The 24,009-nt window shown below is 24.4% G+C and overlaps 1 protein-coding gene across 11 annotated transcripts in view; it reads right to left on the reverse strand.

The window, feature by feature from the left end:
• Positions 1-459: 459 nt before the first annotated feature.
• LOC122507030 (nuclear receptor coactivator 2) overlaps positions 460-24,009 on the reverse strand; it is a 156,480-nt gene continuing 132,930 nt past the window's right edge. For 4 of the 11 annotated variants that reach the window (XM_043619527.1, XM_043619526.1, XM_043619531.1 and 1 more), the window contains 14 exons: positions 21,384-22,392; positions 19,072-19,194; positions 18,540-18,836; positions 17,529-17,762; positions 17,249-17,420; positions 16,662-16,840; positions 15,932-16,264; positions 15,089-15,201; positions 14,532-14,655; positions 14,106-14,391; positions 12,961-13,281; positions 7,097-7,282; positions 5,512-5,588; positions 460-1,349 (listed from right to left, as the gene is read on the reverse strand). In XM_043619527.1, coding sequence (XP_043475462.1) covers positions 1,281-1,349; positions 5,512-5,588; positions 7,097-7,282; positions 12,961-13,281; positions 14,106-14,391; positions 14,532-14,655; positions 15,089-15,201; positions 15,932-16,264; positions 16,662-16,840; positions 17,249-17,420; positions 17,529-17,762; positions 18,540-18,836; positions 19,072-19,194; positions 21,384-22,392 — 3,523 coding nt within the window. In that variant the 3' untranslated portion in view covers positions 460-1,280. The remainder of the gene's footprint in view (positions 1,350-5,511; positions 5,589-7,096; positions 7,283-12,960; positions 13,282-14,105; positions 14,392-14,531; positions 14,656-15,088; positions 15,202-15,931; positions 16,265-16,661; positions 16,841-17,248; positions 17,421-17,528; positions 17,763-18,539; positions 18,837-19,071; positions 19,195-21,383; positions 22,393-24,009) is intronic. The other 7 variants (XM_043619530.1, XM_043619529.1, XM_043619528.1 and 4 more) reach the window with 6 other exon arrangements.

Below are 24,009 nucleotides of genomic sequence, written 5' to 3' on the forward strand. Positions count from 1 at the left end.
TTTGTTTTCAAGAATAAAACTACTTCGCTTTCTTTTTTATAAGCATTTTTTTTTGTTTTGTACATCCTGAATAAATTCGCTCGGATTTGAACTTCGGAACAACAGCCTTTTTCCCTGAAAAGCTTCTCTTATTTCGAAAAAACATTTTTCCAAGTGATTTTCGCTTTTTTTCGGAAAAACATATTCATTCGGGGGGAAATTATTCGGGATTTTTTCTTTCTCTATTTTTAGATATTTGCTATCTAGTTTCTGGAAAATTTCGAAAAAAAAGAAATTTGTTCATAAAAATATGTTTATTTTTAAAATAATTCAAATTTAAAAATAGTTTTTTTTATCCAAATTTAATATTTGGTATCATAAAAATATGTTTATTTTTAAATAGTCAAATTTAATATTTTTTTAAATTTTATCCAAATTTAATATTTTTTTCAATTTTATCCAAATTTAAATTTAAATTTAAATTTAATTTAGACTAAATTTAATAGTTTTTAAAACTATCCAATTTTAAATTCTTTAAAAGAATTAAAAAATAATTTTCTCTTCGCGTGAGAAAAAAAATTTTCCCAAACAATTTCCTCCCGTGTTCCCGTTTCCTTTCACCAAAAATAAAATTCCATAACCTCTTTTTTGTAATAAATTCTTTTTGTACTCACAAAAAAGTTATCCTTCCTCTCCACACACACAACAAAAAAAAAATAGTTTTTCCTCTTCTCGTGAAAATTGCAATTCTCTTGGAAAGTGGTTTTTTCAAATTCTCTTCTTCACTTGGAAATTTTTCCTTTTTTTTCAGAAACAATTTTCTGCCATCACGAGAAAATTTCATTTTTAAAAATAATTTCTCTCTTCATTTGCAATTTCTTCTTTTTTTATCCGCGGGAGAATAACTATTTTTCCCTATTTAGAAAGGAAATTTTTGTTTTCCTTTTTAGAAAATCTTGCCCGCAACTACAGGGTCCACACTACTTTCTTCTTCTTCTTTTTTTTTACAGAAAAATATCTTTCTGAAAATGTGAAATCCATTTTTTTTCTTTCACGGGACACAATTCCTCTCTCTCTGGGAAAATATTTTTTATCGAAACCTTTTGTGTGATTGTTCGCATTGTACTTGGGGATACATATCTGTATACTGCTTTTACGTGTAGTATTACATATAATACAATAGTATCCGTTACGTATAGTGTTTTTTTTTATGTAAATGTAGGTGTGTATGTATATACTCTTTTCATCACTCAAATATATATTACATATATTTCCTTCATTCGCGAGATGCTAGCCAGCAGTCACTCGGATAAAAGTTTCTGCAACAGTGACGCTTTTGGATCACCTTGGGCCACTTCTTCGATAGTAGTCTGAAATCAAAATCAAAATTATGTTCAATTTGCTTTTCAATTTTTTATCAAAGAATTTTATAAGAGAAGAGAAGACAAAAAAAATTCTTTTTTTTCTCTCTTATTTATTCTCTTATTTTTATTTCTCTTATTTATTTTTTCTTATTGTTTTTTTTTTTTGAAGCCTGAGACAAGAACAAGGAACTCTCTATCGCTTTCTAAATGCATAATATTTTTTATAAATGTAAAAAATTGTCGATTAAAAAAAAAAATTTACTGCTTTTGCGAAGCAACTAGAATAAGAACAATAACAGTGTTGAAAAGCAACATAAAAATTTTTCTTTCCATAAATTGTGGAATTTATCTTCAGATTTGTTTTTTATTTACCAAGAAACAAATTTTTGGAAATATGTCCTTTTCCTTCTTCAAAGGAAACTAATTTTCTTGATAAAAATAAAAGACGTTTTTATTTCATTAACTTTTAAGAAAAGTATTTTTTATTCTTCTTTTTATTTTTAAGGAAAAAATTTGTGTACAAAACAAAAGATGTTTCCATTCTTTTTTATTTTCAAAAATGTATTTTCTATTTTTTTCTTTAAATTTTTATTTAAAAAATTCAATAATGTAATAAAAAAATATTTTATCAACATTGAGAGAAATTAGGAAAAAAAATACAAAAGCAGGACAAATTTCACAAACTAATGATATTTTAAGTTATGATGGATTAAACGGAAAATTAAAACTCGATCAATAAAATAAATTGTAAATAAATTCAAATATTGCGTTTAGTTTTCTTTTTGTTTGTTTAAATTTTTTTATTTTATCTCATTTTTCTTTTATTTACATTTAAAAAAAACAGATAAGATGTAATTTTAATAATTCTTCAAATTATTTTCCAAAAAACTTCATTTCTAAAAGTGTGTTTATAATAAAAGTTGAAACAATAAAATTCTTATTCGAAAATTATTAGTCTCAATGATTTTTCTTTTGTTTTATTATAAAATAAAGAATCAAGACAAAAAAAATGAATGAAAAATAATTTGAAAATTAAACTTTATGATAAATAAATGAAAATGAACTAAACAAATAAAACAATTTGACAATGGTTGCATATTTTCTAATTAGATATAAATTCGAAAATAATTTAAGTGCTACTTAATGTCAGTAAATATATTTATTTTAATAAGAAATAAAAATTTAAATAAGAAACGAATTAGAAAAAAATATATTGTAAAGACAAAAATTTGTGAACAAAAAAAAATAAATAAAAAAATAAAATATAAACAAGAACATAAAATATAAATAAGAAAAAAAATATAAATAGGAAAAAAATACAAAAATAAAACAATTAAATTCTAATTATAAAAATAATTTATCCAATTTTATAAAAATAGAAACCAATTCAAAAATATAGTAAAAATTAATTATTTGACAAAAATAAATTTACTAGAAATTAATTTTTAAAAATAATTTCCTAATTTCTCGAGTCCGACAATTAAATCGACTGAATTTACCGGACACGTTAACTTTAAAGAATTCAATTTTAAATTTTCATTCGCAATTATAAATTACAAAATTTCATAAAATAAAAAAATAATGCATTCCATTACAACTAGGTATTTGAATCATAACTTAAAAAAAAAATTCGAATTATGAAAAATTTAGAGTTCCTCATCTATTAAAATCTATTTTTTTTTTTATCAAAATTTGCTTACCTGTTTTACAAAAAATTTAATAATCATGCATTTAAAGAATTTACGTTTGGAAAAAAATAGAAATAAAGAAATAAGCAGTAAAAAAAATTTTCTGATTTCGAAAGAAGTGTTACGTTTTCTTTTTTTTTCTCAATTAAAATTAAAATTTTGCATTTTTTTGTTGTTGTTGTTTTTAATGATGAAATATGTTAAAGCATTCTGAACCATCACCAATATTTGTAAACTAAAAAATTTCATTGCAATAAGAATGTTTTTTTTTTAAATAGTATAGTGATCTAATTAGAGTGTAAAAAGTTTGTCTCTCAAACCTTAATTAATAAATTTCTTAAATAATTTCCAATCTAATGTCAAAATATTTTCACCAAAGGTGTCCTTCTCAAAAATATACAAATAACAAAAGTTTTTCTCTTTTCTGCAAAATTAAAAGTTTTTCTTTCTTTCTTTATTCAAAAAAATTAATGAATTTAATTAATTACCTAATAATAATTTTAAATTATTTAAATAATTTAAATAATTTTAAATTTTCTTAATCTTTAAGTTGAAAATTAAAGGAAAGAAAAATTTTGTATTTCACAAAAAAGAAAATTATCTTGTTGAATAAAAATCAATTTTATAAATTCCCATTCCCATTTTTTATTAAAATCAAGAGTTTTTGTGTTAAATTAATGAAAGATTAATCGAACGGAGATAAAACTGTCTATTTATAAAGAAAAAAAAATTATTAAATATTTCTAAAAAATTTTGTTCATTGCGTCACAGCTTCTGAATTCAATTAAATTTATTTGTTCACTTAACAAACAGGAAGTAGATTCTCAGAGAAGTAAATTGGAAATCCTTAGGAAGTAGGAAAAAAATTATTTCTCAAATGGACGAATATTTTAAATTTCAAACTTTTTATTTTGTTAAAAAAACAAAAATTGACAAAAAATTGTCAAAAATTGAATATTAATTTTTATTAATTTGAAAAAAGATATATTTTTATCAGTAAAAAATAAATTTACCGAATGGGTACAATCATACCTGACTGAAAAATTGCACGCATAATACGGAAAGGATTTTCATCGTCCTCAATAAATCGAATTTTTATTTCTTTTTCATCAAAAAATAAATAAATAAATAAAATAAATAAAATTAAAACCTAAATTCGCTATCGCGGATTAAATTAGTACTTTTTTCAAATAAAAAAAAGCTGTTACGTGAAGAAGATTCGTTTTACTGAATTCTAAATAATGTGAAAAACTGAGTGTAAATCTTGATTCAATTTTATTATTTTTTTTTACTATTTCATTAATTTACTCTTTTATTATTTTATTAATTTACTCTTTTACTATTTTATTAATTTACTCTTTTACTATTTTATTAATTTACTCTTTTATTATTTCGTTAATTTACTCTTTTATTATTTCATTAATTTACTTTTTTATTATTTTACTATTTTCTCATTCTAATATTTTACTAATTTATCATTTTAATATATTATTAATTTACTTTCAATTCAATTTCAATTTAAAAAAGAAATTTTGAATCGAATTTAAAAAGTGAACCGCACAAAAATTGCACTATTGACTTTCAATAAAGACGAAATTGAATAGAAAATAGAAAGTTGAAAAAGAGATTTAAAAAAAATGAAATTTATTTCACAAGTTTTTTTTCAATCGCAAAAAGGAATTTTGAAAAATTTTTCACTGACAAGAAATTCGCAATTTTTATCATTTTTTTAAATTCAATAATAAATTCAGAAAACTAATTTACAAAACTACATTTTATTTATATATGAATGGATTAATTATTAATAAATAATAACTAATAAATAAAGTTATTGTTAATTATGATTATTATTTTAATTATTAAATGATAATATTATATAATATTAATTGTATTATTAATTATTAATGATAATTTATAATTGATACAAAAATTGATTTAGATGAAAAAAAGCCAAAACTCACGATTAGTATAAAGAATATTTTTTTCGTTTACAAGAATTATAAAATTTCTCTATGAGGAATCTATGAATTGAAAATTAATTTAAAATTCAATAAAAAATATTCTCTGGATTATTTTTATTATTAATTTGTATTATTATTTTTTAGACAAATTAAAAAAAAAATACTACCACAAAATTGTGGCAAATTTTGGTGAATAAAATGAGTGAAATTTTTTGCGATTGAAAGTATTGTTTTTTATGAAATAAATTTTCTAAATAATTGTCAAAATGTAGAATTACTATTATTATAAAGAAATAATATTATGTAAAATATTGTCTCTTATCAGCCATTTGAAAAACTCAAGCATGCAGAATATATAAATATAAGTACACTACCCTCTACAAGTTTTACGCTCAGTATCTGAAGAAATAATTAACATGTCGTGCACAATAATGAGTTCTAAAGCCAAGCAAAGAGGGAAGACAGAGCATACAAAATCAAAAAATACGTAAAGTAAATTGTCGGAAAAGGGATTCTTACCCTGGAGGAGGAGGGGGCGCTTCCGGCACTCCCAATGGCCCAGCTCTTTGCAGGGCCATCGCTAACCACAGGCTCACCTGGTTGGGACATTGTAACAATACTTGTTACCATAATCTTTAAACAACTGTTGCCTTTTCTTACAAAATGCACGCATGTTAAAGCTCTATCGATTCTAAAACTTTTTTTTTCCTTTTTTTTCTTTTTTAAACCCCTGACTCGTTTTTCTAATTTTTTTTTTTTTAATTCAATAAATATTGTGGTTTGTGTACGTGTATCAGATTTTATTGAAAAAAAAAAAAATTATTATAATCGTCAGAATCAATTCAACGCCCTTGGTGAAAAAGATTTTCTCATGTTCATTTTGTTCAAATTTAAAAATTTTTATTTTTATTTCAAATTTTCACAATTTTTTTTTTCAAACTTTTATAATTTTTGAAATTTTTCATTATTTTCTGAAATTTTTTGTTTTAGTGACAAAAAAATAGGCATTTTATTCTTTTTTTTTTCTTTAGAGATTGAAAATAGTTTTGTTTCGTTTTATTAAAACGACTTTGAATTTGGGAAATAATTTATTTCTATTTTTTTCATTTTCAAAATTTGGTAAAAAATTCAACAAAAAAGAAAATTTCAGCTCTTTGCAAATTAAAAATTTTAAATGAACAATTTTTTTGCATTTTAATTTATTTTATTAGTTTCAAAATAAAAAACAAATAATTTGAAAAAATAAATAATCAATTAAATTAAAGTAATTGAAAAATTATATCCACTCTGTAATTAAAATTTGAAATTTTAATTTGCAAGCTGTAATTGAAATGTGAAATTTTAATTTGCAAATTATAATTAAAAATTCAAATATCAATTTTAATTTACTAAAAATAATTGAAATTTGAAATTTTAATTTGCAAATTTTAATTAACATTTTAAATTTTAATTTTCTAAAAATAAGTGTAATTTGCTAAAAATAATTGAAATTTGAAACATTAATTTTAATTTGAAAATTGTAATTGAAATTTAGAATTGATATTTGCAAATTATAATTGAAACTTTAATTTTGATTACAAATTATAATTGAAATTTTAATTTTCTAATTATACTTGAAATTTGAAAGTTTAATTTTAATTTGAAATTGAGAATTTAAAATTGTATTTTTAATAGAAATTTTTAATTAGAAATTTAAAAAAACAGATGAAATTCTCCAATAATATTAACGAATTTTCTCAATAAAAAAAATTATCAAAATTTTCCTGTTCTATAAATATTTTCAAAATAAGTATAAATTGATAAATAATAATTAATAAATAAATAATAAATTTTTAATAATTAATTAATAATTTTCTTTAAACAATAAACATAAATTTATAAATAAATCTAATTTTTATCCACAAGAGTGTCAATTATCCCCGAATTTTTCCATGTGTAACATTTTGCAGAAACATATTTTTTTAACCGAATTTTCTAATTGTTTTTAATAATTAATAATAATTTTTTAAAAGAAACCGACTGAATAAAAATATTTTGTCAGTTCTTTTTTCTTTTTTTTTTTTGCTTTAATTTTTAAATAAATAGAAAAGAATGAAAAACCTACCTGCAGAAGACATCTCGAAAGTAAGTCCAAGAGCGTCGAGATCATCCTGAGAAACTTGACCAGACAAGTTATTCTGAAGACTATTAGGCACCCTTTGCTGTTGTTGCTGCGTCCTGGCACCGACAATTGCTCTCAGCTCTTGACGAACAAACTCCGATGTCATTGTAACAGTACTGCTCGCATTTCCTGAAAACAATTGTTTCAATTAATATTTACACTTCAACTTAAATATCTTAATTACCTGACTTTTAAAATATTTTTTTAACAATTTATTTAGATCCATGAATATTTATACTCGAAATAGAAAAAAAAATTATTTCCACCAAACGAATTCAGTACTAATTATTATAAGAAAATTAATAATTAATAAATCAATAATTATAATAATTCAATTCATAAATATTTGTCTAAAATTTAAAAAGTTTTATATGCACATAAATATTAATAAACTCCATTATTTTCAATTGAAATTTTTTATAAAATTCTACAAAAAAAAAGTATAATAGTACATAAAATTTTCAATAAGTAGAACCAGAAATTCGTTAATAATTAAAATATAGAAACTACAATCTAAATAATTACAGATATAGAAAAAATGCAAATATACAAATTACAAATATAATAATTGTAGGAAAAAAAATCTCATAAAATACTAGGAAAATTCTAATTCTAAAACTAAAAGAGAAAAAAATCTCTATAGAAAAAAATGCAAGTGAAAAACAAACGGCAATTTTGTAAGCAGCAATTGTAGAAAAAATTGTAAAATAAATTTTCTAGAAAAATTACACACAAAAAACTAATTAACAAAAATTTTCTATGCAATATAAAAGTGCAATTAAAATTCTACACAAAAATTCTATTCTACATTTAAATTCTATTCAAGATTTTAATCTTTAATAGAATTTAAATAGAAAGATTAAAATCTGAATAAAAAATATTAAAGATTTTAATCTTTAATTTTCTATTTAAATTTTTAATTTAATTTTAAATCTTTCTATTTAAATTCTATCAAATTCTATAAAAATCCCCATCAACTTCCATTAAATTCTACATTTCTAATTAAAAAATTAATAATAATTGTAATATAAAATAAAATTTAATTAATAAATTCCATTAAAACTCCACATAATTCTATAAAAACTATTTAAAAAAATTGTTTCTCCAAAAATAATTTTCTAAATAAAAATATTAATAATCTGCCGCAAGTATTCTCAGAAATTTCATCTTCGATCCAATGAAATAATTATTCTGCACAATTGTCTATATACATATAAGTTAAAAAAAAAGACAAGAAATATTACATGGATTTTCTTAAAAATTCTAAAATACAATTCTAGAAATATAAATGATTTTGAATAAACATGACAATGAAATTCAAACATTGATGACACACATTGAGGAATTATTATTTTTGGTTATAATAATTAATAAATAGTTAATATCACATTATGCAATAGCAACGAATGAAAAATGATTTTTTGAGATAAATGATGAAGCTGTAAAAATTTTCAGGATAATATTTTGGTGCAACTGGACTGTTTGATTCTTCTTCAAATACTATATATACAAATATATACAACTAGGACTTTTTCTCCAACGTACGTTTCACTTTTGGTGAATTTTTTTCAGTCAATTATTAGAAAAAACGCTAAAAATTCTTTCGTTCTTCGATTTTATTTTTATTTTATTTATTGTTTTAGTTATTAGCCATTTTTATTTTATTTTCTCTTAATTTTATTCAAAATTTACTTTAATTTAATTTTAATTTTACATAATTTCAATTTATTTTTATTTAATTTCATTTTAATTGAATTTAAATTAAATTTAATTCTTATTGAATCTTATAGAATTTCAATTTTCCATTAATAAATTTTTCAATATTACTGTTTTTTTAATTTATTAATTTTCTTTTTTTTAGTAAACGTATGTTGGATGAAAAAAATTAATGCAAATTATTACCACTAAAATTATCATCTACGTTCAAAAATATTTCATTGATTTTTGAAGCAAAAAAAAAACACTACTTTTCTGATCATAATGAAAAATTATTATTTTTCACGAAGCAGTTTAAAATTTTCAATATTTAAAACAATGAATTTAAAATTTAAATCCAATATTTAAAATAACGAAAGAATTAGAATAAAATTTATCTTCAGGAAATTAATAATTTTATAAAAAAAAAAGTAGATTATTTTAAAATCATATTTTTGTCTTCAATTTCAAATTTAACTAAAGTTAAATGGAAATTGAAGACAAAAAATTGAATGGAATAATAAAAATTAAAATTTGTCAAAAAAAATTATTTTTTTTGCATTTTTAAACATTGAAAATTTGAGCTTCATAAAATTTCTAACATTTTAATTTAACGATTGAAAGAATTTCTCTTGTTTTATAAACACTGGTGCTTCTATTTTTTTTTAGTTTTATTTTTTTATTTTATTATTTACTTATTTGGATCGAATTCTTTCGATCAAAAAGTAATCTGATTTTTTTTGCAATTCGATTTCAAAGTTACAATTAAATTATATTTTATTTATTAAACTATAAATAATAAATTATGAATTATTTGAATCGAATTTTTCCTCAAAGTAAAATCAAATTTTTTTTCAATTCGATTTAAAGTTACAATTAAATTAAATCTTATTTATTAAATTTCAAATTATAAATATATTATAAATTTTAAATACGAAATTTAAGAACTTAAGAATGAATCTACAAATAAATAATATAATAATAAATAAATATATAAAACTAAATTAATACTAAATTCATAATTTAGTTTCATTTATTTATATAGTATTAAATTAATTTAATTTATTTTATAAATATTATAAAATAATTTACAAATTTAAATATTTTTAATTTTTTTTTCAATTTTTAATTTAAATATTAATTGCTTAAAGTAATTTAATATTAAATTTGAAGAAATTTTTTCAATACACCCTTTACGAAGAGGACAAAAAATTCTAATTCTGAGACATTGAATGCTAGAGAATTAAAAATATTGCGGTAATCATCAATTAATTATTATGATTATCAGATGAGAAGACAGCGCATCCAGTGGGCATGGTTATGACACATGTGGTGCTGGAAACTGTGAATAAAGCTTCATGCAACACTTAATAGTAATTTACAATAATAATAGTAACAATTTTTTTTTTTTTTTTTCATGAAGAAGAAGTGCCATTGCAGTTTCTAGTAGTTTTGTTGTAATTTGCAATTCGTTGACGATACTGCAAAACAAGAAAATGCGTAGAAGATAATTTATTTATTTTTTTAAAAGATATTCTCCTTTTCAAAAAAATATTATAAAAAAAAAATAAACATTTACCAACAAACAAAAAAAATGTCTTTTTTCTTCTTCTGCAAGAGAGAAAGAGAGAGAAAGAGAGAGTAGAGAGAGAGAGAATAAAAGAGAAAGAATCTTCCACAGACATTTATGGGATACGTAGAGAAAGAGAGAGAAAATTTTCGGGTGAAGTGAATTTTATGAAAATAGATGATGAAGAAATTCTTCATTATAACAAGAGAATATGATTTTGTTTGTGTTTGTGGAGAAAGAAAAAATTCGACCGTGGTGGTGTTTTTTTTAGCAACATCAGTAAATTCTAAAGTTAGAGTTGATGAGTGGCACATGATAAATATTATATTTACGAATATGAAATATGTCACTTGGGTGCAATGAAATTTTTTTTTTCGGTGAAAAACACTCAATATGGGTCATTTATGTACACAAATGTTTTGGAGATAAAAAAAATGGAAATTTTGCTTTTTTGGAAAAGTGCTTTTTTAGGGTTAGAGACTCGAGATAAGCATGCGAACCAATGATTATAATTATATTATTACGGGAGCAAATTTAATCATCAAATTGGATAATTTTTCTCAAATTTCAGATTTTCTATATATTCGAATTTTTAATTTGTATTCATTCTTTTATAATTTATTCCCTCTTTTATTAATTACAATTTTTATTTTTTAATTTTCGTTCGAAATTCTTTATGAGAATACAAGTTACTATAGTAAGTTTTACTATACAAGTCTAATTAAATTCCTCGCAAAAATTTAATTATTTTCATGTAATTAAATAAAAATTTTTGCACGAATTTAATTATTTTAAAGAATTTAAATAAAATTCTGGGCGAAAATTTTATTATTTTTAAAGATTTCAATAAAATTCTTGCCAAGATTTCAATTATTTTTATAAATGATAAAATTTCTCGTGAGAATTCAAATTATTTAAAAAAATGTCAACATTCTTCGCAGAAATTATATTATTTTAAAAAATTTTAATAAAACTCTTTATAAGAATTTAAATATTTTGAATATTATTTTAATTAAATTTTTCTCAAGAGAAATAATATTTCAAAACTTAAGAATTTTAATTACTATTTTTCAATTTCTATTCAGAATTTCACTCTTTTATTAATTATAACTTTTATTTTTCAATTTTCATTCATAATTCTGCTCTTTCATTATTTATAATTTTTATTAAAAATACTTAATTATAAATTTTGTTTTCAAATTTTCATTCAAAATTCTGCTTTTTTATTAATTATAATTTCTATTATTCAATTTTTATTCGAAATTCTACTCTTTTATTAATTTTAATTTTTCAATTTTTCGATATTTATTAAAAATTATTGAAATAAATTTTCAAAACTTGCAATTTTCATTCATTTTTGTTTTTGTTCCATTTTGCATAATGAAAATTATTGAAATTTATTTTCAAATCACTACGAATTCCAATTATTATTTTTGCAATTTTTATTCATATTTTTGTTCAATTTTGTATAATGAAAATTATTGATATAAATTTTCAAAACTTTATACGAATTATAATTCTTATGTTTCTGTTTTCGTTCAGAATTATTTAAATCAATTTCCAAAATTACGAATATTAATTCTTATTTTTGCAATTTTCGCTCTTCTTTTTTTTCATTTTCTACTCAAAATTAATTGAAATTATTTTTTAGAACTTATGAATTCAAATAATTTGATTTCCAATTATTTTCAGATAATTAAAAATAGAAATCGTAATTCACTAAAAAAAAATTAGTTTCACGTTTTTAAATTAATGTGAGAATTTACCCTTTTTTCCCCGAAAGAAGATAAATTCAATTATTAATTTTATAAATTTACGAAATTATAAAAAAATAGAAAAATTAATTTTTATATACAAATAAAAATTGAAAATTTTGTTATACATAAATTACAAAATTGTATAGTTGTACAAACTATATAAGGCATGCCACTATATAAACATCCGTTTATAAATATATAAATAAGTAAATAAATATATAAACAAATAAAATTTAAATTTATTTTAAGGACCTTAATTGTATAAAAAATAATTGTGACTTTTTTGTGGTCTTTGGTCCAAAAAGTAAATAAATAAATACAGAAGAAATAACGAATTCGAATATAGAAAATCTTTTCTCAATCGAGAGAAACTTCAAATTTAGAGGAAAAAATCCACGCGACCGAAAATGATAAAAAAAAAATGAAGTGCAGAGCGAGACACAATGAATTTATCGAAATGATTGTGTTAGCACGTTATTTAAACAGAACGAAACAAACAGGCAAAATACATCGATGAGACGATAACACAAGGGTGAGAAACGATAACTGAATGAAATATGTTCCCCCAACAAATAAAAAAGGATGAAGAAAAAAATCACGATGATCGATGTGTGAAGTTAGGTTTTTCTTTTTTTTTGGAAAAGAGAGTGAAATGGTATTTTTTTTTCTTGGGAATTCCATGCCTGAAATATATGTATAAATGCGTGATTTTTTTTTAAATAACGAGTGAGGGAATATGATGACATAGCGAAGGTCACATGACATGAAGAGGTCACATGACTTACCACCCATTTGGTGACTAGCAGGATTACTGGGAGGCAGAGGCCTAGTGTCCTGCCCATCCCCAGGCCCCATTTGATAGAGTGGAACGGACGTCCGATCATAACAGTACTGATTTTGATTCTGTACATCAGCAGTGTTGATAGTATTGGCGGTGTTGTGATATATCATAGATGAGTGTTGCTGATTGGAGAAGTGTTGGGTATTGGTGACGTTATGCTGATTATGGGTCGGTGTTGCGGGACAACCCGAGTGGGGATGACTAGGTGATAAAAGAGCCTGTTCCTTATTTACTCCACCATAATGACGCGGTGAACCAATTCCACCTGTAACATTAACATTGTCTACCTCCTTTTGCTTTAGATAATTCAAAAAAAAAAAAAATTTCACTCCTTAATCTTTTTTTGTGATAAAAAAAGATTATTTTTTTCCACGATTCCTATAGAAGACTTCTGTAAATAGTAAATATTTTCAAAAAAAAAAAATATACAAAGAAGACGCATTTCCTATTTTGTATCGCGAAAGCACAAAATACAATTAGGCTGTATTAAAAATTCACTTATTGCTATAAAATGCATAAAACGTTTTTTTCTTTTGTTTAATTGACAAAAATTCTGCTTTATTTTCTATTTTAAATACTTACCGCGAATCAATAGGGTGTCTACTTATTTATTTTATTTTACATTGGACAATTTCTTCAGGCATAATTTTTAAAAAGAAGATAAAAAGGATAGAAAGTAACAGTGAAAATATTTTTCAAGAAGTTAAAAAGTAATTGCATTTCATTAAATAATTTAATAAAATATTATTTTAAAGTTTTTCCTTCCATTATAATATTTATAAAGAAATTTTTTTCGTCTCGAAACGTAATGTCCAATTTTTTTTCCCGAAAAAGATATAAAATACTTTTCAATTTTTTCAAATCTAAAAGAACATTTTACCAGGACTTTAACTCTTTCCCCCCACAAGTAGACACCCTATAGAAAAAAATGAAAAAATCGTGCTAAAAAATTGACACACAAAGGAAAAAAGAGCAAGTAAAAGTCACACATAAATTCTAAAACTAAATAAAGAACAATCCGATAGCATTTCAAAGAAAGAAGTTACACTAATAGTAAAGTAAAAAAAAGGACTAAAATAAAAAAATTACCTGGCAACTGTGTAGTGGCCGATGGAGTAGACGTAGTTCTCTGGAGTCTGTACTGCGTGGAAGGATTGTTAGCGTTTGGGATTTGAACAGGGGGAAACTGGCTAGCAGTGGGACTTGCAGGCGGTGGGAAAGTTTCAGCGGGGAATGGCGACTGCCGCGCCGACGCTGGTGTTCCAGGTGAAGGCATCGATCTCTGTTGCTGTTGAAGTTGTTGCTGGGTTGTTGGTTGTTGCTGTTGTCGAACTTGATTAACGTTAAACATTCTTGGACTGTTACCATAATTGCCCTACAAAAAAGAAGAAGAAGAATAAGAAAATTAAGAGAAAATCATTATTTTATTATAATTTATTACCTATTGATACTGTATTTATTCATTGATTGCTTATGACTAAAAAATCCCTTTCTGTGAAAATTCGCGATAATTACCTGCGAGACTCGAGGCGACAGAGGTTGCGGATGAGAGAAGGAGAGAATGCCAGCAGGAGAGTGCGGCGATAGTCTCGCCGTCGCGGAAACTTGCTGGCCACTACTGAAGTTATTATTTACGGGGCTGAAAATTTTGTATTTTCAACATTTTAATCAATCGTGTTTCTCTAAACAATTCAAACGATAGAAGAAATAAAATGAAACAATTTCTACCGAAAAGAAGTAAAACAGAAAGTAAAAAGAAGAAAAATTAAAGAAGGAAAGTAAGAAAAACAAAATAAAAATGAAAAATCACAAGAAGAAAATTAAAAAAAGAAAAAGTAAATAAGAAAATCAAAAAATTAAGGGAGGAAAGTAAAAAAAAGAAAAATTTAAAGACGAAAGTATGTAAAAATAAAAAAAATAGATAAAGTAAAAAGAAGAAAAATAAAAAATTAAAGAATGAAAAGTAAAAAAAAGGGAAAGTAAAAAAGAAATGAAAGAAAAGTAAAGGAAAAAAGAAAAATAAAAAGTCTACAGTAGAAAATAAGTTGTGAATTTTTTTCGAAAGGACTTACTGCTGAGATAACGTGGAAGGATGAGAATAGGAGTGAGCAAGCCGGTGCCCAGAAGGCATTTGGACGGAACCCCCATATCCTGGAGACACTTGCGAATCCGTTACACTTGACCTCTGAAAAAATTATTTCAATACAATTATTTGTCAAAAATTTTAATATAATTCTTCGCAAGAATTCAATTATTTTTATAAATAATAACATTCTTCAGAATAATTCAATTATTTTTATAAATAATAAAGTCTTTGCAAAAAATAAGTTATTCTCAATAAAATTTCACGAAAGAATTCAATTCTTTTCTTAATTCGTTATAAAATTTTACAAAAAAATTCAATTATTTTCTCAAATTTTAATAAAATTCTTCGAAGAAATTCAATTATTCTCAAATTTTTTGATAAAATTCTTTGCAACAATTCAATGATTTTCAATACATTAATTTTAAAACTGAAAATATTTAAAAATATAATAAAATTTTTATTTTATAAGAAATAAAATCTGTAGAGTCTAAAATATAAATTCTAAAGAATATAAAAGAATTAATTCTGAAGAGAGAGTTTAAAAATAAATTCTGGAGAGTATAAAAAATAAATTTTGAAGAGTTTAAAAGAAAATTTCGAAGACTATAAAAAATAAATTCTGGAGAGTCTAAAATATTAATTGTGTAGAATTTACATTGTGTAGAAAATACATAATTGACTATTGAAATTTTGCAAAAATTTTTATCTAATTTTCATTGAATAAGAAAATAAATTAGATAAATTACCCGTAAGGATACGTTTGGAGAATTTATTTTTTTTTTCTTTTAATTTTCATTGAAGGAGAAAATGAAAATAGTAGATAAATTACCTGTAGAGATACATTTGGAGCAACAGTGTTGTTCAATAAACTGTCAATGTTATGAATTCCAGTGTTTATTTGGTCCGTAGCTGTAGCATTGGAAGGTATAAGCAACTGCTGTTGTTGCTGTTGCTGGAGCAATCGTTGTTTCATTTGTTGTTGCTGAATAAGATTACTCCTCTGTTGTTGCTGTATGTGCAATTGTTGTTGAGGCGTAAATTGCGCAGCGCTCTGTCGAATTCCCGGCTGGGCATTAAATCTCATTCTTGGCTGTTGCTGCTGTTGATACAATGCCGCCGCTTGATAATTATGGCTTGTTGTAACAACAGGCGCATTGCCCAACTGCAACAAAAACAAAAAATCACTATTGCTATTTTTCTATTTGGAAATTTAATATTTTCCTCTTTGGAAATTTATTTTTCTTTTTGAAAATTACTATTTCGTAAATTATATTTTAAAAATTACAATATAATTTTAATTATAATTAAAATTCTCCACTATTTTCTTTTCGAAAATTACTGTTTTGTAAATATTTTATAATTACAATATAATTCGCGAAACAGTACCTAATTTTTGAAATGAAAAGTAGTGGAGAATTATAATAATTACAATTAATAAATAAATAAAAATTGAAATAGTATTTTTAATAATCAAGGAATCGATTACTTAACGGAATGCGAGAGAATTAATTTGACGAGGGAAATTTCGTGTGAATTAATTTACAAATGAGAATACGTACCGCTGTGGAATAAGCTGGAGGTGTACCCGGTATCGTGATGCTGGAAGACGTTGAATTGACTTTAGCCTCGATAAGCATTAATGACTTCTGTATGGCGTTGATTGCCATTGTCTCATTCACGACAATGTCATGTGGTACTTCAGCAACGCTCAGCAAATCGTTGGTTGTTTCAGACGAATCTGAAATTTAATTAATTTATTTTAATTACTCTCTCAACTCACTCCCGCTTCTTCATAATTGAACGCCTTGATGCAAGAACCAGACGCAGCCCATTTAATTTCAATGGCCTATGTCTGGTTCTTGCATCAAGGGGTTCAATTCAATTTATTATTATTGTGCAAATTACAAAGTTTTTTATTTTCAAATATAAATTTTTGAATAATTTCCAAATCAAAATTTAAAAAATTCACTTAGGTACAAAATTAATTATTATTGTTTATATTTTCAAAAATTTTTTAAAATAGACAAAAATAGACATTTAAGGCAAAGTTTGTAGCGTCAAGAAGTGAAAATTCTATTCTAATCTTATAAAAATAAAAAATAGATAAAAAATGAAGTACAAATAGAAACATAAATGAAAAATTCACCTTCATTGGTCTGATTGGAAGTAAAGTCGACAAACTGCTCTAAAATATCGTTAAGATCAGGATCAGTTGATTGATTATTCCAAACGTTGGGGTCTGTGTTGGGTTGTCGATATTCACCGCCGCTTATAAATTCCGAATCTATTTGTTCTACTTGAGGCCTTTGTTGCTGCGTCTAAAATTGCGACGATTAATTAATATAATCGAAGATTGTGAGAGAGGGAAAAAGAGAAGAAATAGTTGATAAATATTTAATAAATTAAATTCTTTTTTTTTTACTCACTTGACTCACTTGACTTAGCATATGACTGAGGTAGACATTGGCTGCTTGGCGAGGTAGTTGTTGTCTAGGTAGGTTTTGGAGAGGAGTACGGGCCGAAGTTGCAGTTGTGGTAATTGTGTTGTTGCCAATTGGCTGCTGCATTCTACTTGTAGTCCATGGCTGCTGTTGTTGCTGCTGTTGCGGCGGTTGCTTCAAGCGATCCGTCACTCGGGGGAGTTTGTCCTGAAAAAGGAGCTAATACTCTTTTTGACAAATGCAAGCCAAAACGCATGATTATTCCCCAAATTTTACTTTCCCTAAAGAGTTTTCTATTTTTATTTTTTCAATTTAAATTTTCATTTCTTAAATTTATAAACTTAAATTTCTATTTCAGAAATCAGTTAATAATTTACCATTCATTCTTCTTTTTGTCATCTATCACAGAATTTTGATTTTTTCCCTAAGCCAAAGAATATTTCTGATCCACTCTAATTAAGTTTATACTTTATTTATTTTAGAAACTAGAAGAAAAAAAAACGAGAAATAAAATAGGTCAAAGAAAATTAATAACAAAAATTCGATTCAATAAGAAGTATGGTGAATTATTATTACTTATATTAATCAATTTTAGGTGGATTGAATATTAGGGGAAGTGTATAATTTGGGAAATAATCATGCGATTCACCAAAAGGGGATTGTTTATATTGAATATAAAAGGCTAAAACGTAAGATATAATTTTCTTTTCTTCTGAATATGAACAAAATTTTTTCTTTTTCCAAAAAATCCATTTTAATTTTGAAAAATTAAAAACTGTTTTTCACTATAAATTCTTTTTTAAATTTAATAATAACAATTTTAAGAAAATTTTACTAGAATTTTATTATTCAACTTTTTTCTTTACAAATAAAAAATGTTCTTCTTCACAGCAAGTGAATTTTCCAAAAATATAGTTTAAAATATTTGAGAAATTTTAATTTGACTTTAATTATTTTTAGAAATAAAAGATGAATTCGTCTTTGAAAATGAACTACCTGTGGGGTCGCTGATATCACAGATGCATCGATCGGTGGGATTTTGGTTGGTTGCTCGGGTTGCTTGGCCAAAAGCGAAGCAAGCATTTTGTTCTTTTCCCACAAATGTTTGTTCGTAGAAGTTGGAGCAGACGCTGGGGGATGCGTTCCGTCCCTTGGTCGTTTCATCGACGAATTCATATTCATTTCTTCGCCCGGTCGCTTTCGCGGAACTTGAGAATTTTCATTTGGCTGCGACGGTGACGGCGTGGTATTTTGGAAACCAAGACTTCTCAATAGAGGATCATCCTCCTGATTCTGTTTCAATAAATCAAAAAAGCAAAACATTAAATAAAATACATCATTAAATATTACATATTTCTATTTTTTTATTATATAGACTATTTCTATTCTATTTCTATTTTATTATTTAAATTATCTCTATTTTCACAATATTCAAATGTATATGCAAGTTAATTCAAATGATTTTTGAATCATTTCTTTATTTTTTTGGCATTTTTGGAATAAAAAATTTAGAAAACGTGTCATTTACCGTTTGTTCTTTCTGTTTCCTCTCTTCGTCTTGGTTTTTCAATAGCTTTTGAAGAAGTTCATTACTCTTCTTCAATCCAACCCTTGCCTCTTCATCGTCGTCGTCGTTTTTCTCATTTAATAACTTAAAATGCGAAAAATTTTAGTATCAAGGATTTTTGAAAAAGAGCAAATCAATTTTGTCAAGTGTTTTTTTTTAAACAGAAAAGGGAATTAACTTGCAAAAGTACTTTCTCCATGCGAGAAAGCAAGAAACGTAATAAAAAAAAGTAAAAAGAAGAAAAAAAAGAAAAAAAGGAAAAAAAATTTTTTAAATAAAAAAAGTAATAAAAAATAAAAAAAATAAAAGAAGTAATAAAAAAAAATAAAAAAAGTAATTAAACAAAAAAGCAGGATTGCCACAAAAATTTTATTTCATTTTTTCCTGACTTCTCCCTGATTTCCAGACAGAACTTCGACTTTTTCCCTGGCCCTAAAAAATATTTTACTTCACTCTAGAAATTTCAATTTTCAAATCCTTTGAATTATTTTCCAAATTTTTTGTTAAAATACTTCAGAAATATTTAAATCCAACTTTTGAAAGAAATAAAATAAAATTGATTAAAATATAAAATTAATTTCTATTAAATCTGACATAATTTCTAATTAATTAAAAATTTAATTTAAACTTTTCATAATATTTACAGAAATTTAAATTAAAAAAAAATTTTGAATAACAATTAATTTATTCAAGAATTGAACAATCTTTGTTAAATAAATATTTAAATACTTATTTATTTTTTAAACAAGATTTAAAATTTTTAATAATTTCATTCAATTTAAAACCTTCTTGAAATTTAACTATTTTTCAAAATTACATAATTGTCATTCTTTCAAAATTCAATCATTTCTTTTTTTGGCGAATTTTTAAATAAAATTGTTTACAACTTTAACACTTTTTTTAGGAAAACAATTAATCAAACTACTAGTTCACTGAAAATAATTGAATTTCAGCGAAGAATTTCATTATTTGAAAATATAATTGAATTCTTGCGAAAAATTTTCTTTTCAAAAAAAGATTTTTGAAAATAATTTGGTCGTTTCAAAGAATTTTCTTAATTATTGAAAATAATTAAATTCTTGCAAAGAATTTTAATATTTTTAAAAATAATTGAATTCTTTCGAGAAATTCTATTGAAAATAATTGAATTTCAGTGCAGAATTTTTTTATTTATAAAAATTATTGAATTCTTGGAAAAAATTTCATTAAATATTTGAAAATAATTGAATTCTTGCAAAGAATTTAAATATTTCGAGAAATTGTATTAAATATAATTGAATTTTAGTGCAGAATTTTATTATTAAGAAAATTATTGAAATCTTGGAAAAAATTTCATTAAATATTTGAAAATAATTGAATTCTTGAAAAGAATTTTAGTGCAGAATTTTATGATTAAGAAAATTATTGAATTCTTGCAAAGAATTTCAGAAAATATTTGAAAATAATTGAATGTCAACGTTGAATTTCATTATTTGTGAATTAAATTGAATTTCAGTGAAAAGAATTTAATTATTTCACAATATACTTGAATTCTTGCAAAAAAATTTCTTTTCAGAAAAAGATTTTTTTAAATAATTGAATCGTTTCAATGAATGTTATTAATTGTTGAAAATAATTTAATTCTTTCGAAATTAAAATTAAATGTATTAAAAATAATTGAATTTCAGTTCAAAATTTTTTTATTTATGAAAATTATTGAATTCTTGGAAAAAATTTCATTAAATATTTGAAAATAATTGAATGTCAGAGTTGAATTTTATTGTTTGTAAATATAATTGAATTTCAGTGAAAAGAATTTCATTATTTGTATTTATTTGCACTAATTTAAAATCGCTAATAGTTAAAAAAAATTATATTCTATAAAATTTTAATAAATATTCTTTGAAACGATCCAATTCTTTTTAAAAAAAGATTTTTGAAAATAATTGGATCGTTTGAAAGAGTATTATTAAAATTTTATAGAATAATTTTTTTTTTAACTATCAGCGATTTTAAATTAGTGCAAATTATCAAAAAAAAAGAAAGTAGATTTTAGTGTCACAAATCTAAAAAACTATTCAAAATAGTATCAAATCGTGAAAAAAGTAGGTTTTTAGTAGATGAGTGCGAAGTCTGAATTCTGGAAATCGAGTATTTTTCCAGTACTTTAGTTAAAATTCTCCGACTTTTCCCTGATTAATTTTACTTTTCCTGACAATTCCCCGATCTGTGGCAACCCTGAAAGCAGTAAAAAAAGAGAATAAGTCAATAAAATATGGGAAAAAATAGATTACCTGGAGAAGCATAATGTTGGGCTGTTCCGTATTTTGTTTCGGCGCACTGCTTGGACTAGTACGCACTCTAGAACTATGCTCCGAATGATACTCATCGTCGTCTTGTTGATTCAACAAAGTCTTTAATATCCTATGCTTATTCGGTTTGTCCGCGTCATTAACAGGATTGTCCTGACTGTCCTCACTAGCACTGGCTCCCTTGGTTAACAAGTTCCTGAGCCTAACCGACTCGGTGGACACAACACTATTTTGAGTCTCGACACTTGGCGTATTGGGTGCGCTCGTTCCACTCGTACTCGGACAGCCCTTGTCCTGACTCTCGATTCGTTTGCACAGCGAAGAAGTCGTCGCGCCATTAGCTCCAGCAGCAGCGGCAGCGGCGGCGGCAGCAACAGCTCCGGCAATGTTGTTCATCGGCGTCGGCGATTCCTGAAGTGGACTGAATGGGAACGAATTACTGAAGGTAGGATTCCCAGATGTTGGGCTGTACGCACGCAGGGGACTGCAGTGTGAGGGTTGCACCGCTGAATTCGAGTTGAATGTCGTCGTCCCCTGCGGACTTGGCGATGCGGCAGCCGGTTGGGAAGGCGGTCGTGAATTTGGTGGCCCGCTTGCTCTCGATTCGGGCCTTTCGACCCACCCACTACTACTGTCCAAGTCCCACGTGGAACTCGGGAATAGTTCAAACTCCAAATCCATATTCCCGGAAAATTGGTTGAAGGGATTACTCGATGTTGTGAGCGATGTTAATGGATTGCAACTATTATCGCTCGTATTAAATGTTACCGAGTTGTTTGATGTTGTCGCGTTTTGCGATGTCAAACCACGACCACTGACACCACTCACTTGACCGTTTAGATGCGCCACCGACATTAGCGGGCCACCCACGTTATTATTATTGTTACCATTATTATTATTACTATTATTCGCACAACGATTACTAGAGTGTCCTGAGCACAATTTGTTGTTGGAAAGCTGACCACCCTCGAGAGGCGTTAAGTCATTGTCTCTATCATTGGACAAGAAAACAAAACATTTCAGTTTATTGACAATCCTCACACCACCATTTTCAATTTTTTTTTTTTTTTTTTTGCTTTTTTGCTTTTGCTTTTGCTACCCCCAAATTCTCAACAAATCCTCCCGTGGAACTCAACTTTCTTGCGGATCAAATTAAATACATTCAAGTTCATGTTCCTCTGTTTATATATTTTGAGTAGAAAATATAATTTAGTAAAAATTACTTTTCAGAAATCTTGAAATTTGAGACGCGATAAATGATAGAAAAAGGTAAAAACAAATTTTACGCGTTAGAAAAAATTGCTTTTTACTTCAATAATAGGAAACGGCAAAAAAGAAACAAAAAAGTCAAGAAAAAATTTTGTAAACTAATAAATGGAACAATAAATAAAAATTAAAAAAAAGCTTCCTTTCAAAATATAAAAAAAAAATTTAATCGAAAAATAATTCAATAATGCAGTAAAAAAAGGAAATAATTGACAAAAACAATTTTTGAGAAATGAAAAAATAATTTAAATATATAAAGAATAATTCAAAAATTAAAAAAAAGATAAAGATAAAAAAAATCTTTCAAAACTAATAAATGGCCAAAAAACTAAAAATTAAACAAAATTTTCCTTTTCCAAATAAAAAGCAAACTTAAAAATTAGAAATCAGCAAATAATTGAAAAAAACAATATTTGCCATCAAAGGATAAATTTATTTTTACTAGCAAAAAATACCTTTTTATTTAAATCGAAATGACATTCAATCGTTTAACTATTAAATTACTTTAATATTAAATTGTCAAACTGTTAAATAATTTAAGTTATCAAAAAATTGAATTATTAAATTATTGAACCATTAAATTATTGAACTATTAACCTATTTTCAAGTTCCCAAAAATTAATTCTCATCAAACATCTGTGTGATAACGATTTTTCATGAGCTGTCAAATGGTGCTCTTTAAATTCTCTATTTATAATTGATTTGATTTATTCGGAATGTTTGCTCAACAATATAAATCACGGAAAAAAAAAGAAATTTTTCATTCATCAATTTATTGCTCCATTTAATTAAAAAGTATTAAATAGAATTTGTAAAAATAGTCTTAAATGGCAAAAAAAAGAAAAGAAAAAAATTTCAAATACTCGTAAAATTATTTAAATATTACTCAATTACAAAATTGATAATAAACTGATGAAATATTATTCAATAATAAATTGATGATGATGATGATGATGATATAGTAATGATGAAATATTCTTCAATATTTATTTAGTTGGAAAGAAAAACATTAATTCAGAGGAATGTTTTTAAAGATTGAAAGAAAAAAAATTTATATTATATTCACACGTTGAATGTAAATTTCCACATGAAGGATTTGTATGAAAACAATTTTTCGAGTTCCACATATTTTCTCTATTGGAATGAAAAATAATTTTTCTCTTCACCAGCAAATTCAATCAATTTTCATTAATTAATTGACTAGTTTTATTAATTCATCAATGATATTTTTAATTAATTTTAATTAATTTTAATTCATTAAATTAATTTTGAGTAATTAAATTCATTCCTGATAATTATTAGGTAATATTAATTTTTAGTAATTATTAATAATAATAGAAAT

Source organism: Leptopilina heterotoma, unplaced genomic scaffold, assembly GCF_015476425.1.
Source record: "Leptopilina heterotoma isolate Lh14 unplaced genomic scaffold, ASM1547642v1 Lhet_44, whole genome shotgun sequence".
Classification (NCBI taxonomy): domain Eukaryota; kingdom Metazoa; phylum Arthropoda; class Insecta; order Hymenoptera; family Figitidae; genus Leptopilina; species Leptopilina heterotoma.